Raw genomic sequence first — 17,229 nt, 5'->3', positions numbered from 1 at the left:
TGATATTATCAGACTTCATTTTTTTCTCTTGAGATGTAATCGACATACAGCACTGTATAAATTCAAGGTATACAACGTAATGATTTGACTTACACACGTGATGAAATGATTATCACAATCAGTTTAGTGAACATCCATCACTTCATATAGATACAAAATTAAAGAAATAGAAAAAATTTTTGTTCCTTGTAATGAGAACTCTTATGATTTACTCTATTAACTTTCATGTATAGCATAATTAATTATATTATATTAATTAATTATATTTAAATATTATATATTTTAATTATAATATAATTAATTATATTATTATAATTATATAATTATAATAATTAATTATAATTAATTATATTAATCATGTTGTACATAAGTTACATCCCTAGTACTTATTTTTCTTATAACTGGAAGTTTGTACCTTTTGACCACCTTCATCCAATTTTCCCTCCCCCTCCCCCCTGCCCCTGGTAACCATAAATCTGATCTCCTTTTCTATGAGTTTGCTTGTTTTTATCCTTATTAGATTATAATTGCTTTACAATGTTGTGTTAGTTTCCACTGCACAACCAACTGAATCAGCCCTATGTATACCTATATCCCGTCCCTTGTGGGCCTCCCTCCTACCCTCCCCATCCCACCCCTCTAGGTCAGTTTTAACCATAATCCTGATGATGGGACAACCGTACGTATTTTTGTTTTCATCTGTATTTTCCCACCAGACATAGATAAGCATAGTTACAGTCTGGGGTTTGTAAGGATCATGGAATTATCAGAGAAAAGGAGACTAAAAGCCATCAGCAGCTGATATGGGGGCTCAGGTGGGAAGATGAGGGCCAGAACGGACACTGAAGTAGTGGAAGAACAGCTGAATTCTGGAGACGTTTGGGGAAGGAGGAGTGTCACTGTCGAAGCCTCCTTTGGGTGGCTGGGCTCATGTTGATGTCCTGAACCGACACAGTGTCCAGGAGGAGGAGAAGCTCTGCATTTCCTGCTCAGTCAGGATTATTACACTCAAATGTCTGGAAAACCTCTCTGCTGGGATGGGAGGGACCTGGAAATTCATTTACTCCCCAGGTTACTAGTCAACATTCTCTGGGAAGTGGTGGTCATGGTGGCTGAGAGGTTGGCTTTGTGCCTCAACAGGGAAGGGACTGACTTAGTGGCCCATGTCCTGACCTACGCTGAGTCCAGATGACGGCACAGTAACAACGGTAACGACAACTCACACTCTTGACACTGTTCTGAGCCCTTTAGCTCATTAAACTCTTTAAATCCTCAGCACAATTGTATGAGAAAGGTATTGTCATTATTCTCATTTTACAAATGAGGAAACTGAGACACAGAGAGGTTAAGCAACTGCCCGAGCTCACACAGCTAGTAAAGGGCCAAGCTGGGACTCAGACCCAGGCGCGCTGGCTCCGTGCTCTGGGTCCATGTCCTCTATAATATATGGCACGCTGCCTGCTTTTCCTTGTACTTTCTGTCCTCAACTCCAGTGCCAGGCTTCTCTCTCCAACCCCTCCATGGACAGGAATAGTGACATCTCATGTGGCCTGTCCCCACCCTATCTCTTTCGGATATGGCCATCATGCCTTCCTATGTCTGAACTTCCAAAGTCAAGTGGCAGGAAATAGGAATTTGCCACTCTTTCCCCAGACGATCAGTTACAGAGTTACACCTTTTTTGGGTGACTAGACACGTCCTGACTCCAAGTTCCACCTCTGAATTAATGTTGAGGATCAGAGGAGGTGACACCCTCCCTTATCAGCCAGTGAATTCTGGAGGGTAAAGGCTTTGTCTAACTAACTCTTGTTCACCTCACTCCCTCCCCAAGAATCCGACTCCACGTCCGACACTCAGCAGACACGCAGCAGACACGCAGCAGACATGCTCTACACGCTCGCTGCATTTCAACGTTGAGTGAAAGCTGCCACCTCACAAACCTATCCTTGGTGCACTTGCCCAATTGCTTCAAACAAATTGTCAGCTCCAGACGGAAAGCGCTCATTCTCCTGCTTCACCAAGACTCTCCTGGATCTTATCTCTCAGGATCTTATAGGGGAGATAAGACGTCCGCACAAATAACTATACTTAGGTGCAGACTGGGAGAGCTACTATGAAGGAGGTGTTAGACCTGCTGCAGTGCTCTGAGGACGCATTCACTAATTTCAACCAGAAGACTCAGAGGAGTCTTCATGAAGGAAGGCAAAGCGGACCCAGGTTTTGGAGAAGGTAAAATATCAGAGTCAACATCCAGCACTATGCCAGAATAGCTAGCAATTGCATATGCATCTCATTACCCCACCAGTCCTGCTGTCCTTGGCATCCTTGAGTCTTTGCTTGGGGATTTCAGGCCGCAGCAGGGTGGGAAGTGACAGCCTGGTGCCCGCGGTGACGCCAGCAAGGAGGGACCACTCCTGCTCCCGGGCTGTGCCTGCCGTCAGATGCCTCACAGACAGAGCTCTGTGAGGAACAAAAGATTACAGGGACAGCACAGTCACCGTTCAGAGCATCTTTGGGCCTGTAAGGACCCAGAGGGGATAAGAAAATTGGAAACAGAATTGGAGGAGACTTTGAAGGCCATCTCTTCCGGCCCCCCACCCCATATGGTGGCCTGTTCTCCAGCACAGCCTGTCAGGCAGCCCCAAGTTGCACCATCCAGAGACGGGCAGGCAGCTTACAGGGCAGCGTGTGCCCTGCTGTGTGGCTTCAGGACATGCCTCCTTATTCTGAGCCTGATGACCTGGGTCTGAGCTCTGCAACAGCGCTGTCAATTCCAGTAGACGATGCCCATAGTCCTAATCCTGCCGTAGTTTCCAACAGTCTTCAGACCCATTTGGAATCAAATGGGCTTTTGTGACTGTCCTTGGGACCTAATCACTTTTCATAATGTGGTCCAGGAGCACAAACTGCCTCAGTTCCAGGCGGCTCGGAACAATGGGTTCTGGCACAGGCGCAGAGTAAAATCCAAGATGTGTGATGTTCTCAGTGAATGAGTGGCTCTAACAGAGCTTTTTTTTTTTTTTTTTTCTTTTCCAGGTAATTTTGGTTCAACCCTTGAGCACAGAAACTTTAAAAAGTTATTAGTTTAGTTGACAATTTCTCTATACTACTTATTTCTATATTGGTCGGTTCTTTGATATGATAATGCCTTTGTGGGCTGAGTGTGTGACATTTTCTGATCTAATACTAGATGACCCTGAGTTTTGTATTTTTAACTTCGTGTTTCTGTTTTTTATTTTATTTGTTATAGTCTGTGTCCTTGCTCTCAGGCCACCAGCTGCCACTTTGTGCTCTTGGGACTGTGTAGGTCTGAAGCACCCCACTTCCTCCTAAGTTACTACCGGAATATGTTTAAGATCTGGAAAGTAGGTAGCCAAACTTTTTAATGCTGTCCAACAAATAACAGTAAGTGGGCTTTGTATTAGGCTCTATATAATTATTTGGCTGCGAATATGACAAAACTCCAACTGCATTGCTTTAAACAATAAGGAAAACGTATCATTTCACATAATGAGAAGTTACAAAGTAAGGTGGCTACAGGAATGTTTATTCTAGTGCCTCAGTGGTTGCCACCAGAACCCAGGTCCTTACCGCTGCGTCCAGCACGAGTGGAGATGTCTGAGGCAGGGGTCCACCCTGATTCACAGGGGGAGGACAACACCCAAACTGAAGGAGCTTTTGCTGCCTGGAAGGAGGTGGAAATGTCTTGGATTGGGAACCAGCAGTCCTGCTTCAGTTTTGGGAGGGCAGGCCTGGAATTTCTGTCCCATGAAGGAAGTGCATGGGCTTTAAATCAGTGTCACAGATTTTGTGACACCCCTTTCAGTTATTAGGATTGGTTTATTAATTACTTTCTGGTTCTAGCCTATATCTCTGATAAAGTAATTTAAATGGCTATGGATATCATTATAAAGGCACACCCATGGGCTTCCCTGGTGGCGCAGTGGTTGAGAGTCCGCCTGCCGATGCAGGGGACACGGGTTCGTGCCCCGGTCCGGGAAGATCCCACATGCCGCGGAGCGGCTGGGCCCGTGAGCCATGGCCGCTGAGCCTGTGCGTCCGGAGCCTGTGCTCAACAACGGAAGAGGCCACAACAGTGAGAGGCCCGCATACCACAAAAAAAAAAAAAAAAAAAAAAAAAAAGGCACACCCATACACAATCTTGAAGTAACTACTGGTGGATGAGGAGCATTTTTGGAAAGGTTTTACTTTTTAAAATATATTTGTAGGTATTATACGTGTATACATCTACACATATACTTGTACATATACGTATACTATATATTTGGTGTTTATGTACAAATGGATATATGTATATGTTGAAATGTATGCATACACACATATACATAAAAATTTTTTTAATTACTGGTGATAAATCCTATGTAAAATTTATCCTAAGATCTTGATTCCAAGTAAGGAACTGAAGCCTTTCCCTAGAGGTGGAGCCGTGCTTGTGCAGAAGTGGCCGGTTTGGTACAGGGCTGCTCAGACCCGGCACTGAGAAGGCAAGGTTATCAGCAGCCCCCCAGCAGCCCGGGAGAGATCACACATTGCTCTCAGAGGCGTTGTTTCATGACTCCATTGGTTGCTCCCAATCTTAGTTGACCCTGATGGCAGCTATTGCCAATGGAGCTGATGATCTCAAAGAAATAGTGTCTTTCCCCGCATTTCTGGGCGAACGTTAAAGGGAGGCCTCTGAAAAGCCAGGCTTTGGGCCGTCTCTGAGCCCATCCCTGAGGCAGGGTGCGTGTGCATCTGAGTTTCCAGGCCTGGGCATGTGCTCACTCTGGTGGAGGGCAGGGTAAAATCCCGGACTAAACCAGGTTGTTATAGAACGAGGAAGGGGTGCAGACCAGATCAGAACGGTGCGTTCCCTCCATACCGGAAGGACAGGTGGTCTGTGCCAGGGCAGCCAGGGAGAGAAACAGTCTAGTTTAGGCCATCCTCTACTGATCTCCAGCAGGTTCCTCTTGTCTAAACCACTGCAGACAGCTTCTGTTTGCAGGATAAACACCCTCCACAAAAATTGTATATAAAATACTAAAATTGCATATAAAATACATTTTATCATTCTCCTTATTATCGGGGATTTAGGAGATTTTAGAGCTGGAGGAGGTCCTTAGATGTCATCTGGAGATCATCAGGTGTCCCCCATATGGTTGTGTGTGTGTGTGTACACACACACACACACACATATATATATAGATGTTGAGATAGATAGATAATGAGAACTTTGCATTTATTAAGTAATCACAAACTCATGTTGCCATGATGGAATCAGTGTTATTTACAAAACTCTCCTAAGATCTTTAATTTTAACAAAAACAAAGTTATTCGATGTTTAACTTAAATTTTAGTCTTATAGATGGTAAATTTCCATTACATTTTGTGGACTATCAACCATAGTGTAAAGATATCCACCCCATCCCCTTGCCCATTACTGCTTCAGTGGAATAGCTGGGAATCAAGCTCAGCATCCTAACTTTCAGTCTGAAGATTTTTGGTTTGGCCGCACTGCTAGCTTCTGCCAAAAGCATGGTATCTTGCACATGGCAGGCGCTCCATACCTACTTAATATTTTTTAGTTAAAAAATATATAAGTACATGGTACACAGTTATGCTTTTTTTCCACTGGTACTAAGATTTAAAAAATATTTTTTGTCGTCTGATTATCATAGTCAAGGTCCTGAGAAGTCCTGCAGGGAAAAAAGCTGCATCACTAAAGCTATTTCATCAGAGAGTGCTTTTTTTTTTTTTTCCGGTACGTGGGCCTCTCACTGCTGTGGAGCACAGGCTCCGGACACGCAGGCTCAGCGGCCATGGCTCATGGGCCCAGCCGCTCCGCGGCATGTGGAATCCTCCCGGACCGGGGCACAAACCCGTGTCCCCTGCATCGGCAGGCGGACTCTCAACCACTGCACTACCAGGGAAGCCCCAGAGGGTGCTTTCTGAGTAGAGCAGCTGTTAACATCTTACAGTACACTCATCTCCCAGAGGCTACGAGGATGGAAAACGCTGCCCGGATATTCGAAAGAGAAAGTCAGGGAGCTGATTTAAGTTCATGGAACCGGGCTGAACTTTGACTCACAATTTTCATCCTTTGTCGCCTGGAGGTCCCCTCGCAGTGCACTCAGATCCATCTGCATTTTGATCTGGGCTCAATCTGGCATCCCTGCTATTCAAGGAAAGGCATGATGATGATGTTTTTAATGTACTATCTGGGATTCCAGTCTCATTCAGCTAATTAATTTTCCAAATAGACATTCGTGTCTCAGCCCCGGAAGAGGAACTCCTAGCCTGATGATGGTGAAGCTGTGGTTCCTTCTCAAAAGCCCAGAAATTACCACAGGCAGAAAGGCACATTTTCTTTTTCCTTGTACAGTGAGTGAGCTGAATGGGGCCTGATAGCTAAACCCAGCCCATGATGCAGGCGCACCAGCCACCAAATCAGACGCAGTCACTTTGAGGAAAAGCAGAGCCAAAGTGACTTTGAAGATACACAGAGCAGAAGCCTGGCCTCATCCATTCGATAGGTATTTAGGGAGAGCTCCTCTGTGCTGAGGTCACAGGCCGCTGTACCTCGTGGAATCAAAAGACCAGTGTGAGCAAAGCGCCTCAAGGCAAAAAGTGGTACTATGGCAGCACCCATGTAGAAGAGCGCACACGTAACATTTTAGTTATAAATTCCATACCGACATTCTAAGTTGGCATGGCACGGCAATGATTCTGCTGCTTTCAGTGTGTATTACATGTAAAGATGTTTGTTCCCAGGATTATTTTTTTAGCTAGGGATAACGCCATTCATTAGTCAAAACTGGCAGTTTTTGTCATTTCCAGTAATTTGGGGGTTTTGATGCAGCCTGATCATAGATAAAGTTTGGCTGAGTATATGCAATAACTCCTGTTTTTATTTATTTATGAAACCTTTAGAACTTATTAGGAATCCAGAAACTTGTCTGTAGAGGAAGAGGCCTTAGAGACCCGAGCGGCACCTTCACTCATGCCAGTAAGGAGTGGCCCCAGCTTCCAGAGAAATGATCCACATCACCCACCCTGTATACTGGGCCATCAGAGGGACCAGTGCTTTGGGGTCTTGTCCAGCTACACAGTGGAAGGACTGCTTTTTTCTTTCTTTTTTTGTGGTAAGCAGGCCTCTTACTGTTGTGGCCTCCCCCATTGCGGAGCACAGGCTCCGGACGCGCAGGCTCAGCAGCCATGGCTCACGGGTCCAGCTGCTCCACAGCATGTGGGATCTTCCCGGACCGGGGCACGAACCCGTGTCCCATGCATCGGCAGGCGGACTCTCAACCACTGCGCCACCAGGGAAGCCCGGAAGGGCTGCTTTTGATCCGTTTGACAAAACGCCTTCGTCCCTATGCTCCCTAAAGGCCTCTCCTAGATCCCACATGGAAGAAGCAGGACGCTGTCAAAAGACCTTGTGAGCCACACGCTATTCTGGAGGCAGTGGGGAGAGGGGGAGGGAACGCTCGGATCGAGTTCAGATTTCTGAGCCAGAAGGAAAGTTTTGGCCGTGTTGTTCCCTTTTGGGTCCTGCCTGGGTGGTTAAAAAAGAAAGTCGTTTTAACTGTTTTCAGCTGTCAATAGAATTGGCCATGACCTTGGTGATCTTTCGGCATGTACTCCTCGTTTTATAGGGTGAATGTACGCGTTTGCTGGATAACCACTCATTTCCGGCAGAAGTAATACATCATCGTGAAATACAACCCATACGAAAAGAATGAGGGGTGGCAGTGTGGAAACAGGAGGACCCTTGTCTTCTAAGCAGTCGGGGCAAAAAAGGGCCCATTTTACTGTGTGGCCCGGGAACAGATGTTCCATATGGAGGTTACATTCAGTAAAATTACATAATGCGTCATTTCTTAATGAATGCCCCACAGTCCCTGCTGCCCTGTAAGTTGTCTTGTGACTGGTTTATAGCTCAAACAGGATTGAACTTCATACTTTTGGGGTGTCACTCCTCTTCAGGCAGCTAGTGCCTGAGATATCATCACTTCTAGAAGCAAAGACCTCATGGGTACACCACACATGCCTGGTGTTTTATGTCGGTTATTGGATACTGAAGTGTTGCGTGGATGCTGATAGGAAATTGTTAACATATCTTAAAGAACCAAGAAAAATAGCTGCCTAGTCTCATCATTACTTGTGCATCCGGCTGAGATGGATGTCCTGCTTTTGTACAACTTTCTTTGCTGGGGCAGAAATGGGGGTGGTGGTGCATCTCCTTGCAAATGCATCCTATAGAGCCATGCAACATTAGAATGGAAGAAAATCTACGATGAGTTCAGTCCATAAGGACGTGAATGAGGCCAGATAAAATATGGTGGGGGGATGCCACGTTCTCCTTTTTTAACGAATGACATGACAGATTATGAGATAAAGAGTTCTAAGCTCCTGGCAAAGCCAGGAAGTAGGGTTGAATTAGAGGAAAATGAACAGACGTGGGTGTGACTGGGTGTAGTTTCAAGTGCAAAGTGTTTCGCTACTCACAGTGTCTGTTCCGAAAAAGACTCCTGTTTGCTGAAGACTCATAGTCAGATGCAATTACTTGGAAAGGGAGATGTAGTCTAGGCAAGAAAAGCAAAGAAAGCTTATTTCTTGTGAACATATTGCTGTTGGTAGACAAATATTTTGCCTGATTCCAGTAACGCTGATGCTGTGTGTACCCAACATCTAGCTAGAAGTGGGTCTCTTATATAAGTTTTAGTGATCGTATGGGTGAAAACAAATATCTGACATGATACGTGATAAAAATCTCTTTGAAGTGTCAATCATAAAAACAATGCGCTGCTTGCATAGAGAATTTCAGCTCCTTTTCAGGTTTAGGCAAACCTGCTGTAGATCTTATTTGGGCTTAAATTATCCAAACTGCAGCGTTCGAGTTTTCATGTCAAGGCCATAAATGAGCATTGTTGAGCTTTCAGCATCTCAGAGGAAACTCCTTCAGGGCCCCATTTGGGATACAGCTGCCTGTGTCCCTGTGATGATGGTGATCAGCCCCGCTGGCCCGGCTTCCCTTTGCTCCACTGCTCTTCAAGACGGGCCTCAGGGGCTCCAGGCACGTGTCACCGCATCCTAATCCCAGCCGCTTGCTTCAGCTTTGAGACTTTGAGGCAGTGTTTACAGTTCTTTTCTTCTCACTTGCCTCTTTTTTCCCCCCAGTCTCCCCTTATGGGACTCGATGTGGGTTCTGGTCACTTCCTTCCACTGATTTTTCTAGTTATGTGGTTAGGCACACGTCAAGTCTTGGCTTAACCACATGGAGTGTTGGCTTCCTGAACTCTAAAGTGGATATAACCTCAGGGGTTGCTGTCAGAGTCAGAGGGCAGCAGGTGGAGACAGTACCCAGGACGTCCCACAGAGGAACAGGATGCTAAGTAGTAGCTTTCCTCCTCCAGTATGGTTCGTAAGGATTTCCAGTTTTTTAGAGTTTTAACTTCGTTCCCAGGGGAAGTTTCTCACTAACTATGGAAATTCCCAACTCCCTGAGAAGCAGGCAATGATTAGGTGTGGTGGCTTGAAGGGAGACGCCTTGAATTCCTGGTTAGAAGTCAGACTTACATTGGCCATTTCCCTCTTCTTGGCCTTAATGTGTGCAGAGGGCAGGAATTTTGTACCCTTGGAGCCCTGCACCCAGAGCGGTCATGCACAGTGGGTGCTGGACACAGAAGGCAAAGTCAAGGCGGGGGGAATTAGCAATACAGACTCCCTGCCTCTCTTCCTCTCTGTCTGCCAAGAAGGTCTAGTCTTCATATGAGTCCTGATTTTCCACTCACCAACCCGTCCTGGTGTAAGCCTGCCCTCTTGGGCTTGGAGAGCAGTTATATCCTTACTGGTCTTTATCAGTGTTATTCCTTCCTCTCTGTCCCTCTAATCTAACATATTATCCATGGAATCTTAAGTGTAATCTTTAAAAAATCACAATGATGCCACCCCTTTGCCCAACATCCTCTGCAGACCTCCCACTGGCTCCCTGCATTGGGTAGAGGCTGCTGCCGTTTATCACAGGCCCCTGCCACACTGGCTTCTGTCCGCCGCCTCCATGGCCAGGCTTCTTCCTGCTCCAGGGCCTCCCTGCTCCGAGATGTTCTCCCCTGGCTCGTGGCCCACTCTTTCATCAGGGCTGGCTTCTCCACCCACAGCCCTGGAGGGAGTTCTTCACCCTCCCCGTCCCAAAGACCCCTCCCTTCCCACCCTGCTCTTCTCTGTCACTGAGCACTGTTTTCATTAAAAAAATTTTTTTAAATATTTATTTGGCTGCGCCAGGTCTTAGTTGCGGCATGTGGGATCTTTAGTTGCGGCATGCAGGCTCTTAGTTGGAGCATGTAGGATCTAGTTCCCTGCATTGATTGAACCCAGGCCCCCTGCATTGGGAGCGCAGAACCTTAGCCACTGGACCACCAGGGAAGTCCCTGTTTCCTTCTTAATAGGGATCACAATCCCATAATCACACATCTGTTGGCTTATGTATTCAATCTCCCTTCTATAGATTATAAACCCTCTCAGGGCAGAGGCTGTGCTGTTTTATTCACCAATATGTACCCCGTGCCTCACAAATACCCTAGTATATAACAGATGCTCAATGCACATTTTCTGAAGAAGAAAGAAAGAGGGCAAGGAGAGAGGCGGGGAGAGAAAAGGAGAAGGGAAACAGGAAAGAAGGAAGGAAGGAATTGTATGGCAGTCAATGCTGTCAGGAACAGAGGACTGTGTAGAGTGATGAACTTAACAGTCAACCACGCAGAATGGAGTAGGACAGGATCATCATCTTATTTGTAATCAATGTTTGATCAGACTTTGAAATTGTCTCTAAGGGTATCTGTAACTAACTCCTTAGTCTGATGATTTCTCCTAGTTTCTGAATTTTCATTAACAATTAACCTTTATGATACTTACCTTTTTGAACATTTTGTTCATTTATTCATGCAGCAAATATGTATTGAGGACCTACTAGACACCAAGACGTAGTACAAGATAGAGTCATTAAGAGACCAGGATCTACATCAGATTCTGTGGGTTCAAATCAGGAGCCATGTGACCTGAGTAGCTATCTCTCTGTGACCTTGGTTTCCTCTCTCCAAAGGGAAAAACTATTAGATCTGCCTTATTATTGTGCTGTGAGGGTGAAGTGAAGTGTTAGCTGCTGAGGATAAAGTGGTTGGAAGGGCAGACCCCGCCCCTGCTCGCTGAGTCCACAGCCTATGAAGGGAGACAGGCTTTAAACACGTCACTGTACAAACAGCTGGTTTATTCTCACCAGGACAAGTGCTTTGACAATGACAGTGTACCATGAGGTGCATCTTGAGGGTCCTAATCTGGTCTGGGAGGGGTGCTGGTCAGAAAGGGCTTCCCTGAGGAAGTCACGCATAAACTGAGACTTGAGGGTTGAGAAAAAGTTTCCCAGGTGAAAGGAGAAGCGTGGAATTGGGAGCAAACACCCTGCATTTGGAAGGAGCAGGGGGGTTCCTGGGACGACGGTGTTTTACCAATAATAAGATGTATTTTTTTAAATTAAAAATCTCTGAAATCAGGACCTGTCTTACAACTGATGATATCTTAGATTCAATGAAATACAGAATTAACACGAAAACAAGAACAGAAAAGCCCAGAGAGGTTGGAGAGCAGAAAGTAAGACGAGAAGAGGTGTGTGGGGGGCATGCAAGACCACATAGGTCTTGAGAAGGATGTTGACCTTTATCCTAAGAGCAAAGGAGAGTCATGGAAAGGTTTTAAGCAGGGGAGTGACATGAATATATGAGTTTATGAAAAGGCACACCCAGCCTTCTGTGAGAAGTATGACTTGGAGTGAGGGACGGTACATGCACCCAGACTGTCTGGGGCTCCCGCAATAGTACAGGCAAGAGATGGCGGTAGTTGGACCGGGGCTGTGTGAGTGGAAGCAGAGAGAAGGTGTACTCAACGATATGTAGTGGGTAGAATCAACATGACCTGATGATAAAGTCATTATGGGGAACAGAGGGAAGAGATTTCAGGAATGACTGGAGGTCTCTGGCTTGGGTAGGTTGCTGGAGAACATTTCTGTTTCCCAAGATAGGGAACTTGGAGGAGGAGCTGAGCGGGGGGAAGGTCAGTAGAGCATCCTTCCTGAAACTCTCACTCTACCCACTTGGCTTCAAGGGAACCACTTGTGGTTCACCTCCTACCACTCTGGTGTTCACTCTGGAGCTCTCCTCCATTCCCGTGGCTTGCATGCCTTTATGCCTTGGAGCCCCTAACCTATGTTCATTCTAGAAGTCTCCTCTGAGCTTTAGAACCATAGAAGCAGCTGCCTACGTGACTACTCTCACTGGATGCCACACAAGCCCTCACACTAACCGTGTCCAAAACTGAACACATAACCTTCTCCCCAATCTTGTTGGTTCTACCCACTGAACACAGATCTGGATGCATTACTATAAAAGCTGACTTTTGTGCTATTTTGAAAAGTTTAGTTGGAACCAAAGTATAAAACAGTGATCCAAATTGAATCACAGTAGTCGTGCGTCTTGGTGGAGGAGCATCCTCACTAAAGGAACAAGACCCCCTTTCCCCAGGCCCTCTCTGTCACAGTGCCCTGATTCTTTGGCTTCCCAGCACTTCTCACGTTCCAGAAGTTTCTCGTTTGCTTCCATCTTCCACGTTCATTGTCTGTGTCAGCCCCACTAGTCACGTGAACAAGGCTTCTCTGACTGGATCAGTCCTGTGGTCCAGCACTTACACTGATGCCCAGCTTTGAGATAGCACAATCCTGACTTTCCAAGGGTGTTTCCAACCTGTGTGTGAGCTGTTGACACTGAGTCTGGGCAACTCTCTGGAATGAGAGTGTACAGGGCTGCCAGACTGACAGGCGTTTTTATATTAATCTGTATCTCTTTCATGTGAATACCTTGAAGGCAGAGATATTTTCCCTTCCTTATTTAGCATATAGTACATGCTCAAAACTTTTTTGTTTTAACATCTTTATTGGAGTATAACTGCTTTACAATGGTGTGTTAGTTTCTGCTGTATAACAAAGTGAATCAGCTATACATACACATATATCCCCATATCCCCTCCCTCTTGCGTCTCCCTCCCACCCTCCCTATCCCACCCCTCTAGGTGGTCACAAAGCACCGACATGCTCAAATCTTTTGAAAAAATTTATTGCATGACATGAACACGGACAAAATGTGAAGTGGGAATGCAGGATTGCTCAACTTCGAATTTCCAAAATGTTTTCCTGCCCCTTAAAATATTTTCCAGATTTGAAGGCAGATTTTCCTAAACCGAGAGCTGTTCCCTAGTAATAAATTTGGCATTTCATGAGCTCTTCTGACTCTTTAAGATATTGCATCCATGAGTGAACAGAAGCAGGAATTTGGTTTGAATGAGCCACACCTGACAAATCCTTACAGCTCTTCTTGAGGTAGATGAAAGCAGATTTCCTTTCAGGCAAACCTGGGATGGGAAGGTGTCTTACTGCCCCACAATTATTTAGCCAGGCAGTGACAGCTCCAGAGCAATGCTTTGAAGATTGTAATGTGCATCCAAAGCACCGGGATCTTGTTAAAATGCAGATTCGGATTCAGCGGGTCTGGGGTGGGCCTGAGAATCTGCATTTCTCGTCAGCTCCCAGGTGGTACGGGTGCTGCTAGTCTGGGGACCATACTTTAAGTGGCAAGGCCCTAGACTGGAATATTTCCCCACAAGCCAGACTGGACAGATATTCCTGGGCTTATTCTAAGGGTTGTTGAAAAATTGAGCCTTTCAGGTTTTGAGAATTTTTTAAAAATAGATATGTTTAAAAATAGAGAATTTTAATAGATTAAAATTAATAAAAATAGACAGATTATTATCCCCATGCTATAGATCAAGTAGCTGAAGCCCACAGAGGTTAAATGATTTAGCCCAGATCACAGGGCTGGTAGGTGGCAAAATATTGTAAATTCAGTTCTCTTCATTCCAAGCCCAATGCTTTGTCTCCTTTATCACATCTGTTCTCACACTTTTGCGTATTCCTTCCTCCCTCCCTCCTTTCTTCCTTCTCTTTCCTTCCTTCCACAGGGGCTTCCAGAGCGCCTTTTCGGGGCATTTGTCTCTGTGCAAAGCACTGCAGCTGTCTTGGATGTCTGTTCCCGTTCCCGCCAGCCCGGATTGTACCCTGTCTTTAAGACACAGTTGAAAAGCAACTTACTCTGTCACACTTTCATGTACTGTGCTGTCCTCAAACCCCATTCTGAGTGGGGAAGCTACAGCTACTCAGGAAGAAAATCGATATTCAGGCTAATGTAGTACTATCAAAGAAGATCCATTAATGTCCTGTCATTTAGATCCATTTAAGTCCTCTGACTCAAAACCAGACTTACAGAAGGTAGTTTTTATCGAGAACCCAGCCAGCCTTTTCAAACTCAGGAGGAATGAGTCATCCTCATGGTCTCAGCTGCTGGCAGCTTCCGGCATTTCTCTACCTGCTTCAGAACACCATATTCTAGTTCTAGCAAAGGAACTCCACTGAGGCTGTGCACCATCCATTTCACAGGGAGAAGAATAATTTGGAAAAATTAGGGCCGCTCTGAGAGTGCCTGGCGGCTCTCTGTGCCCGTCTAATTCTAATGAAAGATGAGTGCATTCAAAGCAGGGGGTGCCAGCATCTGTAGCTGTTTGCTGTGTTGCTATTTTAAGATATGATGGGTAGGATTAAAAAACTCTCCAGAAATATCTGCATGTTGAAAATGCATTATTTGAACCATCTTCTGACCGCTCAGGACACCTGAATCCACATCGGACTATCTATAGCAGTGCATTCTGTTTCTCAAAATTTTGGAAACCTGCACACACACAGAATGTGAGCTCACGGCAAGGACAGTCATCTGGTTCAGCTACAGACTGGCCCTAAGACAGCTGCAGCCCTCACTCTGCTGCCTGGGGCTCCTCTGAAGGGTTTGAACACAACACACGCTAATTATGACCTTGAACACTCTCATCCTCAGGTGCACTAGGGCGACTCTGCTTAAAGGAATGCTTTGAGAAATTGCTCGGTAAAATTAAGAATATTTTTATAATTAAATAATCCTCTTCTCTATATCTATTTTCTAAATTTGCATTCTTTCCTTTGGTTTTCTTCAAGAGGGCAGGCAAGGGCTGCCTCTGTTATCAGAAAGGCTATCAGCTGTTCATACCCAGAGATCATATTCAGAGAAGTGTTGGTAAAATGATGTCTGTCCACTGAAATAATTTCTCCTTGAACGAGCTCCAAGAGCTTTATTGTATCTTTTATCTCTCATAGCCCTCTAGAGAATGTGGGAATATCCTGTCCGCCTGGTACCGGTGAAATACTGTGAGCTAATATGACAGGAATGCATTGTTTCATAAAGAGCAATAAACTGGTTTGCAAATAAATTAAGCGGAACAACCAATTGCAGCTGCCAGTTTCCACCAGGGCCTTTCTTGGTCTTTCCTTTCATTCCTTCCTCCTCATCTCCAAGTTCCTGGCCTTGATTTGTCTTCTGGCAGCTGAGCTCTGTTCTCAGATAATCTTATCTGCTCCCTTTCTCCATCCTAATCGACTCTCCATGTTGGCTGATTCCAGTTCTGTAGAGCTGTTCCCAGGTATTTGGGTGAATGCTGTACATTTAAAAGAAAGGATCTTGAAGTGTTATTAAATTCTTTGCTGGTCGTGATAGATGAAGATACGATTGTACAACATGTAATTACTAGAACACTTTTCTTTTCCTGAATGAAGTTCTGCTATTTTCTGATTTCATCACTGTGCCTAAAATTAAGTTTTAATACATAATACATGATTTTGTTAACCACTGGCTTCATCAATGCCAATAGAAGAAATGCTTCTCTGAGAACTTGAAATATTAACAGTTCTGGATATATGTTAATATCCTTTGGTTTCTTACCAAGTTGTAGGTATTTCTTTTCTTTTCTTTTTTTTTGTTGCGTTACGCGGGCCTCTCACTGTTGTGGCCTCTCCCGTTGCGGAGCACAGGCTCTGGACGCGCAGGCCCAGTGGCCATGGCTCACGGGCCCAGCCGCTCTGTGGCATGTGGGATCCTCCCGGACCGGGGCATGAACCCGTGTCCCCTGCATCGGCAGGCAGATTCTCAACCACTGCGCCACCAGGGAAACCCCCTGTAGGTATTTCTTGAACAGTGTAGCATAGTGTTTAAGAATGTGGGTTATAGAGTCATATTTGGGTTCAGATTCTAGTTCCACAACTAACTGTGGAAACTTGAGCAAATTAATTAACTTTTCCAAGGCTTAGTTTCCTGATCTGCAAAACAGAATTAACAATACTCACCTCAGTGGAGAAAAGGGAACCTGCCTACACTGTTGGTGGGAATGTAAATTGGTGGAGCCACTATAGCTATACCATAAATAGTATGGAGGTTCCTTAAAAAACTAAAAATAGAGTTACCATATGATCCAGCAGTCCCACTTCTGTGCATATATCTGGAGAAAACTCTAATTTGAAAAGATACATGCACCCCAATGTTCAAAGAAGCACTATTTACAATAGCTAAGACCTGAAGCAACCTAAATGTCCATCAACAGATGAATGGATAAAGAAGATGTAGTATATATACACAATGGAATACTACTCAGCCATAAAAAAGAATGAAATAACGTAATTTGCAGCAACATGAATGGACCTAGAGATTATCATACTAAGTGAAGTAAGTCCGGCAGAGACAGACAAATATCATATGGTATCACTTATATGTGGAATGTAAAATATGGTACAAATGGATCTATTTACAAAACAGAAACAGGCTCACAGACATAGAAAACGAACTTATGGTTACCAAAGGGGAAAGGACTGGGGGTTGGGATAAATTAGGAGGCTGGGGTTAACATATACACACTACTATATATAAAATAGATAACCAACAAGGACCTACTGTATAGCACAGGAAGCTAAGCTCAATATTTTGTAGTAACCTATAAGGGAAAAGAATCTGAAAAAGAATATATATATATACTGAATCACTGTGCTGTACACCTGAAACTAACACAACATTGTAAATCAACCAATACCTCAGAAAATTATTGTGAGGTTTAAATAAAGATAATGCAGGCTAAATAATTAGTGCAGAACCTGGCATGAAATAAGTACTCAATAAATGGTGTGGCTGTTATTGTTGATGGCCATGATGAGATGATGACAATAATTATATAACCAGCCCTGGAGATGGGAAACTCTCCTGTAGGTGATAATTCTAA

General features: G+C 44.8%; 2 protein-coding genes across 2 annotated transcripts in view; one reads left to right on the top strand and one right to left on the bottom strand.

The window, feature by feature from the left end:
- CLVS1 (clavesin 1) overlaps positions 1-17,229 on the top strand; it is a gene marked incomplete at both ends in the record, with an annotated part of 139,040 nt that overhangs the window by 112,927 nt on the left and 8,884 nt on the right. The window lies entirely within an intron of this gene.
- Positions 15,340-17,229, bottom strand: part of ASPH (aspartate beta-hydroxylase) — a 230,196-nt gene continuing 228,306 nt past the window's right edge. Inside the window, exon 26 of the mRNA XM_082601145.1 lies at positions 15,340-15,621. Within this exon, the coding sequence (XP_082457271.1) occupies positions 15,534-15,621 (88 nt within the window). The 3' untranslated portion in view covers positions 15,340-15,533. The remainder of the gene's footprint in view (positions 15,622-17,229) is intronic.

Source organism: Mesoplodon mirus (genome assembly GCF_964341445.2).
Source record: "Mesoplodon mirus genome assembly, chromosome: 16".
Taxonomy (NCBI): Eukaryota; Metazoa; Chordata; class Mammalia; order Artiodactyla; family Ziphiidae; genus Mesoplodon; species Mesoplodon mirus.
This window is presented reverse-complemented; position numbering and strand designations above follow the sequence as displayed.